This window comes from Gallus gallus, chromosome 3, assembly GCF_016699485.2.
Source record: "Gallus gallus isolate bGalGal1 chromosome 3, bGalGal1.mat.broiler.GRCg7b, whole genome shotgun sequence".
Lineage (NCBI taxonomy): Eukaryota > Metazoa > Chordata > Aves > Galliformes > Phasianidae > Gallus > Gallus gallus.
This window is the reverse complement of record NC_052534.1, coordinates 12,333,139-12,354,181: the sequence shown is the minus strand read 5'-3', so window position 1 is coordinate 12,354,181 and position 21,043 is coordinate 12,333,139. Positions and strand designations below refer to the sequence as shown.

The 21,043-nt window shown below is 37.4% G+C and overlaps 1 protein-coding gene across 17 annotated transcripts in view; it reads right to left on the bottom strand.

Annotated features, from left to right (window-relative positions):
* TASP1 (taspase 1) overlaps positions 1 to 21,043 on the bottom strand; it is a 72,780-nt gene that overhangs the window by 36,946 nt on the left and 14,791 nt on the right. For 6 of the 17 annotated variants that reach the window (XM_040696953.2, XM_015283502.4, XM_025148607.3 and 3 more), the window contains 5 exons: positions 16,947 to 17,026; positions 5,215 to 5,321; positions 4,060 to 4,149; positions 2,227 to 2,346; positions 1,390 to 1,468 (listed from right to left, as the gene is read on the bottom strand). In XM_040696953.2, the coding sequence (XP_040552887.1) occupies positions 1,390 to 1,468; positions 2,227 to 2,346; positions 4,060 to 4,149; positions 5,215 to 5,321; positions 16,947 to 17,026 (476 nt within the window). The remainder of the gene's footprint in view (positions 1 to 1,389; positions 1,469 to 2,226; positions 2,347 to 4,059; positions 4,150 to 5,214; positions 5,322 to 16,946; positions 17,027 to 21,043) is intronic. The other 11 variants (XM_046938642.1, XM_015283504.4, XM_046938644.1 and 8 more) reach the window with 6 other exon arrangements.

Sequence of the window (21,043 nt, the reverse complement as noted above, 5' to 3'; positions counted from 1 at the left end):
AAACCAGGGGAAATTAAAAAGCTTTATGACTGCAAAAGCAACACAGGAGATTTCTGATGCTCTTCAGCCTATGTCAAACTTCGGCTGTGAATCCACCACTTTGCTTCCACCACTAATACTATAACAGGATTCTCACTCAGCAGTATTCCTGAGAACCGAGTACTGAACTCTACAGATTTTCTGTTCCATCTCTCCCTATAATGAACACAGATAACTGACCATGAAGCAAGAGTCCAAATCATAAATTTTGCATCCTGACATAAATACTTACAAAAAAGTGTTACAAGTATTTTTCCTGTTTTAATTATGTTCATACAACCAGGAACAACACTGAGGTGAAATTCACTTTCTTCAACAGCTTTTACTTTACTTTACAAATCCTGTATAATTTCATCTTAAAGCTTTTGTGTTCTAAATATTCACCTACTTTTCAACACAGCACAGTTATCTTTTCAACATCTTATCCTCACAAGTCAGAAACAGCTTACATTCTCCAGTCTTACACTGCAGAATCAGTTATTACCCTACTTATTGACTCTTTTAATTACTTCCCTTTTTATACTCCTCCTTCAGTCCTGTTACACTTCGTAGATCTGTTGAACTTCGTTTTACAATTGATACCTCCAGTGCTCAGAATTCCAACTGATAGAACAGACCTGCATGACAGCAGACCGATAGGCGTCATTATAAATAAAATACCTTTGTATGCCCAGGATCCTGTGATTTCCAAATGCAAGAGAAGCTACCCTAATTCTTCTTACAATACCTTCAGAACTTCTGAATAAATGTTTTCCAAGATGTATATTCTAGTCATTTGGTTTTGCCTTTTCCTCTTCCATTCGAGAGATGAAGAGACAAAGGACAAAATGCATTAAATATTCACTTTAAATAGTATTGAAACATTTTGATGGAAAAAATGCAACCTGCAGTATTTTTGTATCCACGGGACCCTCTTACGTTAAGGACTCCCAGACTATCTTAGTCGTCTGTCAAAGGCTTCCAGTTAGAGAAGCGTTCTGTTTAAAACAACGTTACACTTTTAACAACTCCTTGCCGGATCCCTGAATATATAACAGATAGAGCACATGCTTTCAGTACAAGATGAGGTCTTATAAAGAGGACAGTTCACAAAGCTGTTAATTTTATGTACAATGACCAATGCAAGCAACCAGCAGAGATGAATTTATGGATTTCAAGGTAATACTGACACACACACACACGCACACATATTTACATATAAACTAAGTGATACAAATACAGAACGTATTATGGAATTAACGTTAATATTGTAATTCACTATTAAAATCAATATTTTATTTGGCTTTTGCAAACAAACTGCAAGGAAATATTTGAGCAACATGTTGAAATATTTATAAAAGCAGCAAATACCTGAAGTACTCACAGCAGTGGAGTAAGGTGTACGAGCTCCTGTATTTTCAGCCCAGCAGCCGCAACCATAAAGAGCTGCCTAAGAAAAGAACATCTTTCATAAATTTAAGTATTCAAGCTTTTTTGTTGTTCTTTTCCCTTAAAACAAACAAACAAACAAAAAAGCCCAAGAAAAATCTAAGTATTAATATGAATTATCAAAATAAAAATTGCAATCCATTGTAACTGAGTGCTAACTTAGCGATATACTATTGTCACTTAATCTTACTTAACCTTTCAGAAAATGAGGTACAGATATCAAGACAAAATAATACCAAGTGTGCCCTATTCATATAAAGTCCCTTTCACTCTCCTATTCCAAAATGAAATGTTTAATACATTTTGAAAGAAAACTGCTCTTATGACAGTGGTTGAAGTGGACCAAAAGTACATCTGTAGACTAACAGAGTATGACATTTCTAATGCACCCAAAAACTCCTTTGATTAATAGCAATAAAGAATGCCTACATCTCATTTGTTCTTTTAATACCTTTGTCACATCTACCAATTCATAAGATTATTTAAAAATAAAATTGCTGGACAACCTCTGTAAATAATGCTGGAAATCCTATTCATAAATGATTTAAGCATTTAAGAGACTATTTGTAGTATCAAAGAGGTGTTTAAGGGTGAGAAATTAAATATTAATAGCTCTGGCAAACGGTAAGTAAAAAAAGAAAAACTTCTTACCTATACTGTATATAAACTATACCAACACTGTATGTAACTATAACACAAGCGTTCTAAAACACAGCTGTGAGGCTAAACAGACATTCCCAACTGAAAACATGTCATCACCTGACCAACTCTTCCAGGATGCTTTAGTGCTAAACCTCCACTGGAGACAGCAGCAGCAACATTTCCTTCTTGGTCAACAACTACTGCACCGACTGTATCCAGTGTTCCTGAGTCATTCTCCTGCAGGACACACAAACAGAAACAATTACTTAAAATAGCACATTAAAGTCAGATTATGCTTCATAGGTGTGTACAAACTAATGCGTACAAAACAGATTTGTTACCACGCATGCAGTACTGGTGGTGCTGCCATAAGTCTTCCCAAAACACTCGCTTGTCTCAGACAAGACCTGAAGAAAACTTCCTTATACGCATTTCATATGTCCTATGATTTTCAGCCACAACTGAATTCAGGTATTATTAGCCCAATTAGAACAACACTACTCAGTGGATTAAATAGATAGCAGGCAGCAGAGCAAGCTGCTCCCTGGAGGAGCAGATTCCCACCCTTGGGTGCTTTCAAAATCAGAGTGGATAAAGCTCTTCTCAAGACTGTGATTTCTCTATACAGAAGAAATACTTAAAGGATGCAAGTTTTGTTGTCCATCTCTCACCCTATTTTATCAAACTAGATTATACCCAAAACAAAAACTAGACTAACAGACAACTACAGATGTGAAAATCAAGTTAGGAAATCAAAGTTAGTTTCCATCGAAGTTAAGAATGCCAGACTAGAAGTCGCTGTGTTATCCTAACCCATTTTAAAATCAAACACTTGGGGCTCCTGTAATGAACTGAAATGTATGTTAGAAGGATCAGCCTCAGCAGAAGATTTCCATATCATCTCAAGATGAAGAAAAAAATGCTTGCAGCCTTTTTTGAGCATCTGTAAAATTACTTGCTGAATCTGCCATATATCTTCAGATCAAGAACTCACTTGCATAAAATATTTGCCTTCAACAGCTACATAAATATTTTTTAGAGATATTTAATCAAAACATCACAAGCATTTAAAAGCATAAGCATTGCTTGAAAACTTTCTTAAGCATATTTCCTTTAAAAGAAGATCTATTTCATACCAGCAACTGCAGTCCCTCCAGTGGTATAGTTTGCTTGCTTTTGTTTACTTTCAGATGGGAAATTTAGGAGGCTGGAAAACTTTTTTAAGGAAACACTTGTTGTAACATGGCCCACATAACTTTCTGAAGGAAATCATCATCCCTGGGGCAAAACAATTCTGAATTTTCCTTCTCAGTAACATTAGTTCTTAAATCTCAGAGACAAAAAATAACCAGTCTACAACAACTGTGCAATACTGGCAAGAGAAGCTAAGCTGCACCAGGATACATCATAGAAGATCACAGCTGTAGCTAAACTGTAAAGATTGAGATATGTGAAAGACTAAAACTAGACACAGACACTAAAATAGCTATCAAGTCCCACAAACAGGGAAAAGTTCACAGCTCCAGAGAAGCATGGCAAATAAAAGAATGAGTATTTAACAATTCAAACTTAAACTTGACAAGAATGTTCATTTTTAATTATTCAAGTACTTAAATGCTCATAAAAAAATATTTTCAAATCTTTTACAAGAAATCAGCTTTGACAGTACGAGCTTTATGATCACAGTTCATATGCTCACTCTTGTTAAATATCTCCTTTCTAACTGCTTGGAGAGAATTTTTCTGCTTTTCCTGTAAATCTTGCTCTTGCAGAATTTGATTTTTCATTTTATTTCATTTTGAAGAATTAAACTTCCCGCAAAACTGCAGTTATGTGATGTTCTGTGCAGTAAGACAAGCAGTCCGCACAGCACGGTTTAGTTCTCAGCCGCCCTCAGGATGCACCCAGAAAACTGACAAAACCACCAGGTTACTTTACTGCATTACTTACCAATGAGTAGAGCTCTATTTGATCACCTCCTCTACTACCATCATTGGCCTTTGAGGGTCTCCCACACGTTCTGCACATGACTCTGGAGCCCTTGAAATTTCAAATTGCAGGTTGGTAAGCTCATGCATTGGCATATGATTCATTCAAGCATTGACTTGCCCCTTATTACATGAACTCCAACACTGTGCAAAGACCCCTCCTCCCTCAGTTACATGTTAACACCATTAGAAGATTAAGTTTTACAAGGAGGTACATGAAGTCCTGTAAACAAGAAAAGTTCCAGAACTGGTAAGTAACTATTTTCCCCTCTATCCTTACTTTCCTCACAGGCCTTACCTCCTAGACAACTGAAAAGTACCATCCTGCTAGGAAAAAGACCTAATCTGAGAAGAAAAGAGCTGAATTTATCACTGGTTTGCATTTGCACAGACTACAGAGAATGCAACTTTTTCACCAGTTCTTGGATTTGTACATTATTTATACCAACATAAATAAGGCAGCAGTCGGTCCAGTCACCAAAGCAAAGAGAAGTGGCCAATGCAAATAGACACGGGCATCAGGTAAAGTACAAGCATTTAATTTAGTAAGCTGTAATGTAACAGTAAATGCAAATACTGTGACAGACACTTTCTGATTGTAAGAAAGGTTCTAAATTCAAAGTAACAGAGTGAGGGAAACAGAGGGAGTCCTAGTACTTTTGCAGTACAAGTAATATGGGCCAGGTCAATGCTAGATGATGCACAGATGCACGTGTTTACCTACCTGACATTTCAAATTTCACCAATTCCAGCTCCATAATGCAGTGTGTTCAGAAAACACTAAAAAGTGGGAAACACTGACAGAGATCCTATGCTACAGAAAATGTTTCAGTAAACAATTATCTGTTTGTGTTTACATTTGTTATATTTACACTTCAAAATATGCAAAATACATTTTTCATATCACTAACAAGACAGAAAGTGAGAGATTGGTGTTCAAGTAGCAAGGCATAAAGTTTTAATTTCACTAAGTTGTCATTATATCATCCGAACATATTGGGTGGTCAAGGAGAGTCTTTGAATGCCTCATTAGTCTAATCATAAATAAAACATGAAATTTACAGATAACCAGCTGTAAAGTTAGGGTGACACAACAAAACCTGAAACACAAACTAACCTTTTCATTTGATTGTCTTCTCTTCTTTAGCTGAATGAGATCCGTTTCTACCTTCTCAGCCAACTCCAGCTTCCTCTTGTTCCTCTTAAAAGCTGCTAAACTAAACCCTGTAAAACATGATGAAAGCATTTAACTAAAAAAACTTACTAAAATATTGGTAAGTTTACACGGTCAACAAAAAGCATCAATTAAAAAAGCCTACAATAAAATACTAAAGTTCAGTACAAGATGTTTATGTCTCTTCCTAAATGAAAAAAATTCTACTATTGTTCAGCAACGGTGATGGGTAAAATAACTAGCAGTAACAAATTGCAGAACACATATGGAAGCTATGTTGGTCTAAATATCTCTCTGTTTGGCAAAGATGCAGCACTACACAGAAGAGAACAGAGTAAGTGGCTTATATTAAAAATATTGTTTCTGACTGTTGACAAGTAAATAGATACCATGTGAACTCATTCTGATATCTATAAAATTAAGCTACTATTTTATTACCTTAGCTGCATATCTGCATGTTTACCGTATATTTTAAAGCCACGCAATAATCAAGCAATAATTTTATGTTCCATAATCCAACACAGTATAAACACCAACTAGGTCTTGAAAAGACAAACATGCATTTTCCACATCTAAATCCCACATTCAGAAAGGAACTGTTATTTAAAGCTGAAAAGTAAATAAATACACAATTAATGCTGAAAAGACCAAAACAGCACGTTCTCATTTTAGAAGTCTCAGTTCATGAAAACTGTGCAGATACTGACATTTAGCTTAGTTTTGACTCAGTATTACATTGGCTTAACATCCTCTTTGAAAGGTAGAAAAAAGAGAGGAGAAAAATGTCTTCTGTCACTTGTTCAGATGTGCAATATCAGGTATTTGGAGGGCAGAGGTACATAACAATAAGTCACAAACTCAATGGAAGTTAAAAAGCACAGGCTTCCTATTGAAAGCATAAACTTCTTAAAATGTCATTTGAAATGGAATTCAGAATATAGCTACATCACTATTATTCTGAAAACTGAAACAGCTGCAAGAACCGTCTACGAATAAAATCAATACTGCAGAGCCAACAGAACACAAAGCTTTCATTTACAATTCTCATGAAGTACGCAGGCAGTGAGCATTTTATTTCTTTGAAACTTACCATTCAGGTGCCAAAATCACCCAGAGAACTCTCCCTTAAACCTGTTTTAAGTACAGAGAACTGGACCTTAAATTACCACATCTATTCAAGGGTATAACCTAAAAGTAATCAGAAAGCTGGCGTTTCTCTCCAAAAACCTAATGAATACCAGTTTCTTAAAACTGTAAACACATATTAATCTGCCATCACCAAGAAAGGAACTCTTTCTACCATACAGAGTTGATTAATGCAGCTACTTTGGATAACACGTTTCCTTGTTTGAAACAAGGACCAAGAGGCAAAAAGCAAAACACTTGATAAGGAGGAGCAGGTGAAGAATTGTTTTAGTCTCATATTAACTGGAAGATAATAAACAAACAAACAAACAAACAAAAAAAAACCTAACAAGATGAACAGAATTTGTTCAACAAAAGTATCCCAAAATTAACCAAGGCAGAACATTGTTTTTAACAGAACTTTTAAACAGGAAAATAAGCAAGCGGAGACGACGTCAGTGAATCCAGCAAGCACCTATGGGCAGAGAGAGCCATTATACGTGGGTGAGAAAGAGAGGTGCCTGGACTTGGTACTCGTAAAAAGTAGGTATTACACAGGCATAAATATGCCCCAGACTGTTATCTACTGCTGCCACTGGCTCCTGCTAATTCAGGAAAATAAAGGCTGTGCACCCAGTGAGGTGAAAGAAATATGAGGGTACATAAGCCCCATCCATAAAAACCTGTACACAAGAAGTTTTCTTTGTTCTCTGGAATTTTATGCTATTGGTATTCTGAAGCCTTCCGCAATATTTGCACGCTTGTCAGTTTGAACATACGCACAAGGACAGTGTCAAAACCAAGAACACCTGGGCTAGTTCCAGGCTGACCTGTCAGGTACAAAGCACTGCTACTTGGTCTCATAGAGTCATCACATCACGCTTTTCTTACTTTGCTGATCTCCCATGGGAACAGTGGTGCACTGCTCGATCCAGGACTTTTGTTGGATAAGCAGGTATTTAGAACCCCAGAAGATGGTGTGGCCTGAGTTTTTTGTGCAGCTTCAACTATGTCAGATGTCACAGCAGACAGACAGACAGACAGGTCAGTTTTCTAGTACCACAGAATGTCATTTGCTGGAAGGAACCTTACGAGGTCAAGTAGTCCAGACTTCTAGTCCAATTCGAAAGGGCTGCAAAGAAGCTCATGCAGTCAAATTCTGAATATCTTCAAGGATGGAGACTGATTCTCCAACTTCTCTGGGCCCCTGCTGCAGGGGAATACATATATATTCCTCAGACTTGTGCCAATATATACACATATGTATTAGTTAGTCAGAATTTCCCATATCCTAACTCATGTTAATCCTCTTTAATTCAATCCCTGTGCAGCAGACACCACCATATGACACTTAAATGAACTACCGCAGAACAGTCTATGTTAAGGAAGCTAGCATAATGCTTTCCAAGTAAAACAAACTACTCTTTCCCCAGCTTTCTCCACCACAATATCAACAAAACTTAAATGTGAGCTCCTACCTTGAAAATTAAGATATTTGTCACGCATGCAAGTTCATACCATTATACTGGAAGGAGATGTTAGGTGGGATGTCAGTCATGGTTCCGTACTTTAGAATGGCATGAATTTTGATCAGAAAAAAAATGAGGGTATTGGAAGGGGAAGATTGTGGGTTAGTGGATTTTTGGGGGGATGGAAGGAGATTTTTAGGGGGCCGAGAGTAGAGAAAGGTAGTTTGTAAACGGTGTGCCTCTCTTCCCTGAGTTACTTCTAAGAATTTAGGTATTAATTCAATTCTTAAGTATTATTCAATTTAGCATGAAATGTCATACCTTTCCACACTGTGAGGGAAAGAAAGCCCATTCAGACTTTCCCTGAAGTAGAAATTCTTGTGCCCAGGCTACATTCAGCTTCAGCATATTTATTAGGATTAACTTTCATCTGCAAGTTGATAACGTTGTTTTAGCAAGGACTGGTAATAGTTGCCTTTCATTATTTATGGGAAATAATAATTATTACCAGAGACTATCAATTCCTCTTGGCAGGATAAAAATCTGCAAATACCTCCAAAGTGACTTGAAAATCATGAAAAAAAGGACCAGTTTGTAAAACAAAACCTAGCAATTTCCCTTCCTTCCTCTGACATTCCTCAGACTTATGACAAACTTCAGATGATCAGTTAAGGGAACACCAACTAATAGCAAGCTACAGGCTGTCTGTCCCCCTTCTACTCCTGCCTTTGTAAAGTTCTAGATAGGTAAAACCACTACAAACATAATCTAACCAGCCATGACTCTGGTTGCTTCATCTTGTTTTGTTGTGACTAAAGAAACCAGAAAATAAAAACGAGCTTCATACTAAAGGACTGAAAGGTGAAATTAAAATTTGCTGAAAATATCCTCCATGTTTGTCGTCCTGGCCAAACAACATATTGTGGGGATTTCAGTTCAAGGAATCACATTTTACAAACTAAACAATGTCCCAGATTATAATGTACTTGTTTAATGGAGCACCTAAAAGATGAAGTAGAGCCCACTAGAGAATTATTTTAAAATCAACACAGAAGGAAAACACATAAACACAAAGTTCATAATTCAAATCATAACCAAAACAAAAATTAGACTGCGCTGTGCAAGGATTCTAAGAAATTTCATTTGTCCTAAATGACAGTACAAAAAACACTCTCACCTTCTCCAACAGCATATTCCAAGCTTGAGAAGAGGAAAAGGACACAACACAGTGTTGAAGACAGGCAATTTTCCTAAAACAAATGCAATATAGCTACATCAGCCTGATGTTGCACCTGAGCCAACAAGATAGGGAAGCTTATTGACTGGGGAGGGAAGGAAGCTGGAAAAAGAGAGGTAAGGGAACAGACAGGATTTTAGTTTGAAAAACTCATGGAGTACGGCCCAGAGGTACTGTTGGAATATGTGGAAAGTTATTTAGTACAGTTTCCTTTGATTTTGCACAAGAATTTTAAAGTTTAAACAAAAATTGAGTACATGCTTTGTGATAAACGTCCTTGCCAATGATTACCCTACACAGTAACAGTGCATACAGTCAAACTCAGTCTGAAAAGACCTGCATCTCAGAAGACACAGACTACAACCGGCCTTCATGTTTTGCTTTCTCTCTTATGTACATACTCTCTACTTCAGAGTTGCTGGGAGAGGGAAAAAAAAAAAAGAATAAAAAGCCCCATGCTTTACAAAATGATTGTCTGTTAGTGTTTAAATGCCATAACTCAGGCATCATGCACATAAAAGACATAAAATGACTGGCAACAAAAGCATATCAGGACATCAGTAAAATCCCAGGACTTCAGCCTGTCACATTGACAACAATGCTCACATGTCCCTGCAATAGGCTACCTATAAAAATAAACCTTCAAGGACCTGAAAACATCTTCCCAGTCCATATTCTCCTTTCCACCCCACAACTTACCAAGTAAGAACCATCCACAGGTACTCTGGACTAAAAAGCTCTGCATTTTGGGTCTATTCATACTCAACAGCAGAAGCACTGGGTGAAATATTTAGTCAAAATAGAGTTGTAGAAGTTGAATAGAGGTCTTCCTGCAGAGGCTAAGTGGCAGAGCATAGAACAGGCAGATGTAGAACTTGCTCAACATCACTCACCTGTGTGAGAGGTTGGGACTAGTAGAGACAGTGCCAGAATACATGTTTATTTATTATCTAGAAACGTGGAAGAAAAATCTCACAAGTATATATATTCCTTGAGGTTAAGATATAGGTTTTCCCATTTTGAAAAGGTTCCAATGTTACAGGACAGACTGATGAGAAAGAACCACAAAATCTTCATTACATAATTCATTAGCACAAGATATTTATCTTGCACATGTATTACCACAGCTACACATAAATACAGGGGTTTTTAATGGTGTTCTTGCGTCACTAACACCATTTTACAGAGATAAGATGGTAACCTCCAGTAAGCAGGTGAGTAACAGAACACAGTCTCTGAGTCAGTTCAAAGCTGTCATGTGTGACACTCATTTGCCATAAAATTCCCACATCACATATTCATCTCTTGTACTAATCTTGTTGGCACTCTGGAGATCTGATTATTCCCATAACTCCTCTAATATATATGTTGTACAGTGAACAAATAAACGTTTAACCCAAAATCTCAACGGTTTATTATATAAAGATGCAGCAAATAATTAAATAAAAGACAACTGTATTCCTCATTCTACACAGCCCCTCAGTGATAATACACCCTGACTACTCAGCTATATGATAAGCATTTAAAAGTTACTCTATGCTGTTCAGCACTACAAACTCTACAGTAAATAAGTCTCACTCATAACAATTAGTTTCCTAGTATTACTTCAGTTAAGTCCCTTGATTATACGAGCGCCAGAGAACACTCAGAGCAGCAATCCTTTCTTCCAGTCACTTTCCAGACTTCTGTCTCCTGCAGCCCTCCCTACCCTACCTGACTCTTCTGATCCACAAATCAGAACAACTCTGAAAACAAATTATTGCACTTCACATTCCCCATGCTCTCCTTTGACAGAGCTCCTCAAAATAAACCCTCATAAAGGAAAGCCTTAGCAATGGATTCACAGGTTTTCCCCAGTTTCATGCACGGGTAGGATCGGAACTGACCCGGCCTTTCTGTCTCTAAAGGATATTCTCCTTGGGACTCTGAGCTTGGAGCAAACTGATCTGTTGGAAACTAACCCTACCCGTGTACACAGGCACAGGGCTGCATTACGATACACGTGTACACATACATGCACACTGACACATTCTATAAGTGACAGCAGTTGTAAGCACCAGCTGCAATGAACACCAGGAATCTGAGAGCATCTGGATACAAACAAAGCCCATGATCTGATTTCTATCCCAGCTTTCACAGGCTGCTGGAAATGACGGAAATGGCCCAGAGAACAGAGAAAAAATATTAAAAAGAGAAAGTTACAACTGTCATGTTCATAGACTGTGTGAAACTACTGAATCAAACACGCGGAATAAAATGTAAGACTAAGATGCTTTTTTTTTGCAAATCTATTTGCTTCAATTTTTTTCAGGCTAAGCTAAAAGTTCGTAAGACATTTAAGTGAGTAATTATATTGTCAAACTGAAGTAACAGATACAAGTTTGTAGCATCAGTAAAGCAGAAATCAAGGTCAAGACAATACCCTTAAATATATTTACAGTAGCCAGGAACAAAAGCACAAACTCCACTGTTCCTACAGCAGTCATTATAAACTGCTATGCAACAAAACATGATGCAGTCTATGAGCATTCAGTAATTCTTGCTTAAAAACAGTAAATTGAAAATACTAAGAAAATTCAAAGAATATTCTGAAATCTCTGGAGTACAGATGGACCAATCATACAGCACCCCCTGGCAGACACTTCTTACAGCCAACCGGAAGAGCCAAACAGGAGAATTTTCTTCATCTTATCTTTTTACTCCACATTAAAGGAGGATGCAACTATTGGAAGGAAGGGAATTACAAAGGGATATAGTAGCAAATTAGTTAACCCACAGGAATTACAATGATCCAGTAAGGAATTTTGTTGAGCAGTAACTAAAACAAGTGGCACAAACAAAGATGGATGAAACTACATTTCATTTTAACAAAGCTATGACAAATTAACACCATTTATGCTTCTGTTGAGACTACAGACTGCTGGTACTACTTCCCATGAATGCCACACATTGACAGACAGCAATAGAAAAGAAAAAAACAAAAAACAAAAAAAAACCAAACCATCCAGCAACAAAAGCATACGAAAGAATTAACCCAGCTTTCACAAAGCAATCTGTATACATATTTAATGTTCTTAATGTTCATGGCAAAACCTCAGGGTAAATTCTTGCTGGGCCTATCAGTTCTTACTGCTTCATGGAAGAAATCCCTTTTTCTCCATCAGATATCCTTTCCTGCTCTCTGAAAGATCTCCATTCGTAGCATCTTCCAGGCACTTTGGCTCAACACTTTTCTAGCTAATTTAGAGTGACCACATAGGTGGCACTTAGGTGTTTGGACTTCAGAACTGCAAGTTGAACCTACAGTATTATATACAATTCCAGGGGCGTTTCACATCATGCCTCGTCTCCCTTATTGCTTATTTTTTTTGTGTGCCAGTGAAACATGCGCTTACCACAGCTCATTGTGCACATTACAGAACAGAGGTAGCAACTTTTACTGTTAAAAATAAGCACCTTCTTTCTGAGAGATATTGCTTAGTTAGATACATACTCAGATACTCCAATACATACGGTAAATTCACAAGCTACCCAGTAAAATCCTCCAAATCCCTGAGTTTCTCTCCTGATCCCTTTCATTCTCATCCTAAAAGCAAAGAAATAAAACACAGTCTAAGCCACCGCCCTAAGCCAGTCACTGAACCACGCAGCTCCGTTCCAGAAACATGGCAAACACTTTCTTACTTCAATAACAGTAAAGCAGAGGAAAGAATAAGGAGGTGCAAGACTGGCTGGAAGAGAGACAGGCCAAACTGATGGACAGGAGGACATAGGGTATCACTAGAAGTATGGCAATTTGCATGACATCTAGAAACAGCCCTCTTTCATTAAAGAAATATAGCAGTCACAGCATAAATGAGAATATCCCTGCATACACAAAATAAAAAATATTATGGTTAAAAAAAGTAGAAAATGAGGTGGGAGTAAATGGCCTGTTACAAGTCAAATGCCAAACCAACACACAGTAGCACCTACTCTATACAGAATAATGATGTGATTTTACTGATGGCACGAAGTTATTCAAGGTAATAAAGCCAAGGATTGGACAGAAGAACAGAAAGATTCAGAGTCTATGACTTGACAATAAAATATCAGATTTTATTCAGCAGGTCTCACAATAATGAAAAAGAAGTAGTTCTTCAAATAACCCATTGCTGAGCTGCAAATGTTTTTGCAGATGCTAGAAATTAATATGGGCTCCAGAGAAAAGGACAATTTATTGGCACAAAATACCACTGATCATTTCCATGTACCAATACTGACCCGGGAGTTTAGATTCTAGGATAGCAAATGAGGTAGGGAAAAGGAGGTACATATTTGCTCTGTTCTTTGCTTCTTTCTTAAGCACTGTTTTTGGCTAGTCTTGGATTCCAGTTATTGAGCTAGGTGCTCCTGTTTGCATGTAATACAGCTTACTGAAGTGCTTAGGGTCCCTTCCATCTCATTAGAGTTAGGGGTACAAGCATGCTGCATGAGTTACCATCCTTCTCCTTCCCTTTGAAGACTATATACTTAAACAGATCTATGTTAAGTCAAGTAAGACAGTACTCAGCAGCACTAGCTGTGCAGTAATTTGTTTTTTTGGCAACAAATATTTGATTAAATCAGCCACAGCTTCAGATATTAACACCGGTGATTTAATAGAACTCCTTTGTGATATTTCAGTCAGATTTCCTATGAAGTGTCATAACTACCATCTGTGCAAATAAAATGTCTTAAAGCTGTTAACCCTAATCTCCAGTTTGGTGCCAGAGTCAGGTCCATAGCTTCCTGGGCTTCCTGGGCTGCTAAAAAATTAGCTCCTCCTTTCAAATCCAACTGTACAAAGAACATCTACCTTCACACTATGTACATAGTTTACACATTCATACCCAGCCAGGACTGATGGCATCAGCCATCAAAAACACATAAGACGCTCTCTTATACCACATTATCTTTGCCAAATTGACTGCTTTTCACCTACTGTAAGCTGAAATTAAAAACTGAGATAAAAGGGGCTCAGTTACTCTTATTACTAGTTCCTATTTAGTATTACTAGTGCAAGTAGAGATACTGACAGTGTATTGAACATTTATGTTGCCGATTTAGAATAAAGCCCACTTTTCCTATCTACAAAAGGCTACACAATACAGTAAGTTAGTTTCTAAACAGTAATTACACTGTTAAAACTTTGACAGCTTTCAAATCAGTCTCTCTTATATGGAGTAACAAAGTGTAAACATAAGATAGCACAGGCTCTACTGTGGGCAGGAATTAATGATCCCAGCCTTCTAGCAGTCTGTAAGGCAATGCAGGAAGATCACATTTCAGTAAAAACAAAACAAAAAACAAAAAACCAGTCACTAAGCTGGAAGCCAGCAGATTTCTGCAAAGAGCAGAAATCCCACTTCCTCACACACTTGGCAAATCAAGGAAGAGAAAGCAGGTGAGCCCTGACATAACTTAGATGTAGTTCAACAAGGAACATGGTTTAAAACTTCATTTCACTTTGGTGTCCAAATACTTTGATAGTTATCAGAGAATTATGGAGTGTGACCACAAAGCTGACCGTGCAGCTCTCGTTGTAACTGATCATACAGACAGCTCCATCACTGCAAAACCAACCACACAATCCCACAGACGTACAGCACATATAACATTTCTCTTGCCATCTCAGGTCCAGGAAAAGTGAGAGAGAACAATATGCCTTCAAGAATATTTTTTCCATGTGCAGCACAGAGAAGTCAAAACGTGTACACCTAGCTCCACTGTTAATACTTGTTTCAAATACGCACCTAAGGCTTGGGTTAGGGTTTGTGTGTGCACTTTTTATTGCTACTGTTTGTAAGGTACCCTAATGTTTAGTAATTATTTTGGTACTGCATTTTGCAGAGCTACTCAGCAACCAAATTATTTCCAGTTAATTTACCTCATATTCTCCATGAAAACTCTAGCAGAGCAGTTGTAGCAAGCATAATCAGAAACTACTGACTATTCATTAAAATCTAGTGTACTAAAATACCAGGGGAAAGGCCAATATTTAAGTTGCTCAGGCAGTATATATAAACCTGGCTGGAAGTGGGGTGTGTGTCTGGACTGGGGAGGAAGAGGCAGTTGGCAACTTAAATACCAATATTTAATACATTTTTTTACATTGATATTGCAACAGGAAGTGGCATTTCTGCATTGGCTTTGCAACAGAATTAACTTCAAAATTCCAGTAATTGTTTTAATGGAAATAGTCCTGCTAATAAAACAAATGCTGAGTGTGCCAAGGAGATAAAAATAAATCACTAATGTTTTGAAGCTAGCTTGTGAAAATATATCAATATATAAGCTGACATTATTCTTCCGATGTTTCTCCAATATAAACAAATAGTCTGTATTAGGTAAACCAAAACAGCAATGGCCATCCTTATTTTCAATCTGTAACACATGGATTTGCTCTAAGGTACATTTTACCAACTACAATTGGTCAAATTTGTCAATTAATGTCAGTAAAAAAATTTGTCAATTAATGTCAGTATCTAATCATCCCTGTTACAACAGCAAGGCTGTGATACTAGAAATAGTGTAAACTGTAGTGCATGCAATCAGAGCTAATTAAGAGGCCTTCTTTTGGAGTATTTCCTACACATAGGTAGCAAATGCTTTCTAAAAAAATTCCTTTATGGGTTTTTCTGAAGTCATAGAAATAAATCTGTTCTGCTTAACTGAGCCCAATGGTTGTTCTGCAAATGCTATTCTGCACAGGAAATGGATGGAGCACTTTCAGTCATATCAGACTAGATATTTCAGCAGCACTTTCAGTCATATCAGACTAGAAATCAAAACTTTCAGTTAAAAATGAAATGCAAGATGAATATGTAAGAAAATTGGCACGATTAGTACGACTGCTACTCTTTCAGAAGTTACTTTTGAGCGCTGAATATCAGCAACTTTAAAACACAAATTCTGGGTGTTTATCTACATTTAGAACTGCATCCAATGGCAGATGTAGATTTCAATTTCTCATTTAGAGACAACTTACATATTTCATGCAGTGATGTTTATTTTGTAAAATAAAGAAATACTGTGTAATCTTGTGTCTTCTTGGTAATGAGCTCTGACTTTTTACCTGAACAACTTCAACAGCAACTACAGGGCATGCTCTCACCTATAGCAAACTACAGACTAATGGTAATGGCACTTTCCGACAGGGTGGGGACTGAGAAGTCCATGAGTACATGCACTAATTTTCAGTCTTGTCTGTAGAAGGTTTAACAATCACTTGATGAATTTTAAGAAAAAGAAGGTTTTTGTAAGAGATCTGGCAGCTCTAAGGATACAGTATATTTCCAGGCTATGTGCTAGACTGGATTATTCCATCATATTAGATCAAACAAAGCTTAGCTAAGTTTTTTAATTTGTCTGTTTCTTTGTTAAAGAAAAAATAAAAAACAGCCTGCTTGTGCTATGATGGATGGAATTATAGAACCTATTGGTCAAATCGGCACCTACTGAATTCAGACACACGGCTAGTTGGTGTTTTTTGGATCCAAAAAGGATCACAAGTTGGGCTGTTAGAGAGTCTGCATTTTGCTTAAAAAAATAATAATAATTAAAAGTCCTTCATTGGATTTAATCCTAGTATCACAAATGCATTTTAATTAGATGTTGCTAAAATGCAGATAAAGTGACAGTTCTTAATTTTTACTATTTTGATACTTAATAGAAAATCATTAAACTTAACCATCCTTATATATCATAACGTCATATGCTAGTGGAATGTTAACAACAGTGAAGTGATGTACACCTCAAAATACGAGGCACTGTTTTAAATTATTCTGTCCTGTTCTTCCTACTCACACCACCAGATTACTCACTTGTAGCCATGATACCTGGAGGACATGCTGGTATCCCGTGATCAACTGCCCATCTGAAAGCTCCTTCACCAACTAAAAAGCTAGGAGACACAGAAGAGGGAGTTTAAATAAAACCATATAACAAATCCCCCTTTTCTTGCAATTAGTTTTTTTCTCTTTGGTTTGGTCATTTTAAAACTGTACGCTGTCTGCATTTCACAGAAGCGTCAGCTATAATTACAGTTGGCAACCTTATTTAGTTCCATTAAAACACTATGTAGCTCTGACATTAAGTTTACTATTGAATAAAAACATGTGCTATTAAATTTGAAACAAATTACCAAATTGCATCAGCTCTTAACTGCAGCTAAAACAGCACGAAGCCATCCAGAGTCTTACAACAACTGAATAAGATTCTGAGGACTGTCAACACGGGGATGAATGAAGTGAGAATGGCAAGACATTTCCACTGAAGTCAGCCAGCGCCACAGGAATATCAAGAATTGCTTTGAGGGAGATGGCAAGCTAAAAATAAGCTTAATTTAGATTCAGAAAGATAAAAGTCTATCTCATGGTGCTTTATCAAGCATTTCCAAATGAGATGACTCCGCTGAGTATTTCACATACTTGTGGAAGAAAGAAACAAATTTGGAAAGTCATTCTGTAGTCAGTACTGAACATTTGAAGCAGTGAGACAGTATACACTGCTGTGACAGTGAATGATGGCAAAAGTTATATACAGACACGTAGCCTTTAGAAAAAAGAAAATGCCTCAATTATTTATACCATTTCCCTTTAAATAAATTAATCTGATTCCCTGAGAAATGGGGTGAGGTTGGAAATCACATGTTTTCAGAAAGTTGATGAAAAACAGCAACAAAATAAAGAACAACTATTTCCAACCTCTACTTCCTATCTCCCAAGAAAACCATAACTGTATAATGGATACAAGAAAAGACTGAGGACACACAGTAATTTCAAAATGCTTTACAGGAACACCTGATTTATGAATGTGAGACTAAAAGTTATGTAAGGTACACAGAAGTCTCTTGGGCCACATGATACTATCAACGCCTACAACAGTGCTGTTATAGAAAATTTGTTGACAGTTATCAGTTTTCTTGGTAGCATTATATCTGACACCTGCAGCTTTTAATTTGTAGTATTTTCCATCTTCCCTATGACATCCAGCACTATTTTCCATCTTCCCTATGACATAGCCACCGTAAGAGATGTTTTCAGTCTTTGATTAAAGAAGTTTCAAAACAAAAAAGTTTCTCTAGACAAGAATTTGGATTGTTAAGCACATACTTCTTACTACTGTTAGCACAGCTTCGGAGGAATATTTTTCATGCTGCGAGATACAGCAGAGCAAGTTACTGAGTACTTGGAGAGTGCCTCCTTTTAAATTAGGTAGTTATCAAGAAACAACCTCTCAATCACGTTAACATCCAAGAGAAACATAAGTTGTAGGCAAACTGAAGTAAATAGTAGTTTCATTGATTAAAAAAGTTTTCCATCAACTATACACTCTAAGGAAGTGAATAAGTGTTTCCTGTCCAATAAGGTAATTTACACAGAGCGGAAGTGTAGGTGGAAAAAGGAGAATCATAGAACCCTTAGAGTTGGATGGGACCTTTAAAAGTCATCTGGTCCAACTCCCCTGCAATGAACAGGGACACCACAGCTAAATCAGGTTGCTCAGAGCCCGATCCACCCTCACCTGGAAAGTCTCCAGGAACAGGCCATCAACCACATCTCTGGGCAACATGTTTCAGTGCCTCACCACCCTCGCTGCAGAAGACTTTCTCCTTATATCCAACCTAAATCTACCCTCCTTAAGCTTGAAGCCATTTCCCCTAGTTCTGTCACCACAGACCATACTGAAGAGTCCATCCCCTCCTTTCCTGTAGCTCCCCTTTAGATACTGAAAGGCCACTCTCAGGTCAGCTTGGAGCCTTCTCTTCTCCAGGCTGAACAGCCCCAGCTCTCTCAGTCTGTCCTTGTAGTAGTGGTGTTCCATGCCTTGGTTCATTTTTGTGGCCCTCCTCTGGATGTGCTCCAGTACTACGATCAGATATTACGGGTCTTATATATGATAAATAGCACAGATCAGTCAGAAACCTTTCATTTTCCTGATACCTCACAATTGCTTGTTTTACATTCAAAGATATAAAAATACTCACAAGTATTCAGAGTAAAAAAGAAGCACCCCAGAATCTTAAAGATGTACCAACATTTAGGTAACACGACTCTTATTCTGCTCACACTTGAGTCCGTAATTCCTGGATTCATCTCCCTCATACAAGGTGGACACAAAGTACTTTCCAGTTCTGGTCCCAAAGAATAGCTAGATTAGTGAAGCAAACACTTGCTAATATCTAACTGAGGCCTCATTTTACCACAGAAATCATCCACTCTTTTTAAAAAATCTTTCAATTTCAGATGTCTTCAAAATACAACATAATCACAAGAGAGGTAGAATAATCAAAAAATCAAAAGCTCAGTAGTCGTTACCTGTACCACCTGTACCCTCTCCTCTAAACTGATAGAGACATTTGGTAAGAGAATCCTATAGGACATACAGCGTGAACTCAGTTCCACCAAGTAGCCAAGTATTTATAATCAGAACAAGATTAAACAATCTTCACATCACCCCAACAAGCAACACAAACAATTGTAACAGCCACAGATGGCAGGGTAGTGAGAGGGTGGGAACCAGCAATCAAGCAGTAGGGAACTACTGCAGGTCCATGGGAAACATCCATGTACTCACAGAGAAAAGCTGCAGCAGGCAAGAATGAACAGGCAATACTCACAGCTGGCATAAAAACAGAACTTAACCTTAACAGCTACCACCAAGCATGATTAGCTGGGGGAGAGGGAAAATCGAGAATAAATTCAGTGGGCTATACAGAGCAGCCCTTAATATGAGCTGTATGGAGATGAGGCACACTGAGCTGAATGTCTAATGAATGGTTTCTAACAGTAGAAGGTTAGGTTCACTAAAGATGATCAAGGTGATCCTAAATGTAACAAACTCATTTTGTAATGTTTATTATAAAATGCAGCTATTACTCCGAAATCACTCTTACATAGGAGAAATTGTTCTGCCGAAATACAGAAAACAGAGATAAAAAGGTGGCAGAAGTCTTCAACCTCAGCACTTCCTTGACTATGCTCTGCCCTGCAAGTTACTCAACACGCATATCCCGTCTGTGGCACCATATGTGACAAGAATAAAGTGATCACAAAACTCTGTAGTAACCAAAGGGGGAGAACATACAAACAAACATAGGATTCTTTCTCATAAAGATTAATATCAATACTGAAAAAGAGACACTAATGTGAACTTTGAAATCAGTAATATCAAGGTTAGGTCTATTTGTACCATCTTGCAATTCTTACATACCTAAAGTTATGAGCAAGCAGTTCTAAATAAGCTTTTCTGCCTTTAACATATGAAATAGAAAAAAAAACTTAAAAGCTGTTACTACAAAGCAACTCATCTGTAATTATTGGACCAAAGACCACTCCCAATGATCCACCCAATATGTAACTATGCAACTGTAATTGTGTTTCCTTTTCTAAGTCATACAGTGATCAAGAATGTCTTACAGGATAACAGGTACCATTGAAGAGTTTGGTATTTTCTACTCTTTCATACAGAGGTAGAGAATATTCTGACAAGATCAGTCTGAATAAATTCTGAGAGAAGGTTTAAGGACCTTAGAAGAGCTTTAACAAACGCATGCATGCATGTGAGAATTCTCTATTTTAAGCTTTTGGAATTTTAATTTGCAGAGTAGGACTGTGTTTTAAACCAGAAGATGAGGCACTGTTCCAGAATAACCCACGCTACAGAGCAATTCACAGTAAACTGCATGTATACAGCAATCAGGACACCTGATCACTCCTTCCCAATAAACCTACCATCTCATAATAAATCAGTTCACACTCATTAAAATTACTGGAAATCAGGAAAGTACCATTTTGAATTGTCCCTATACACATGGGTGCTGAATGTTGGTAACCAGGCCAATCTAAGTGCCTCCAGCCGTTCTTTTGCAGACAAGACTCTCCACAATGCCACTGTCACTAATCTCACAGTTAGTGCA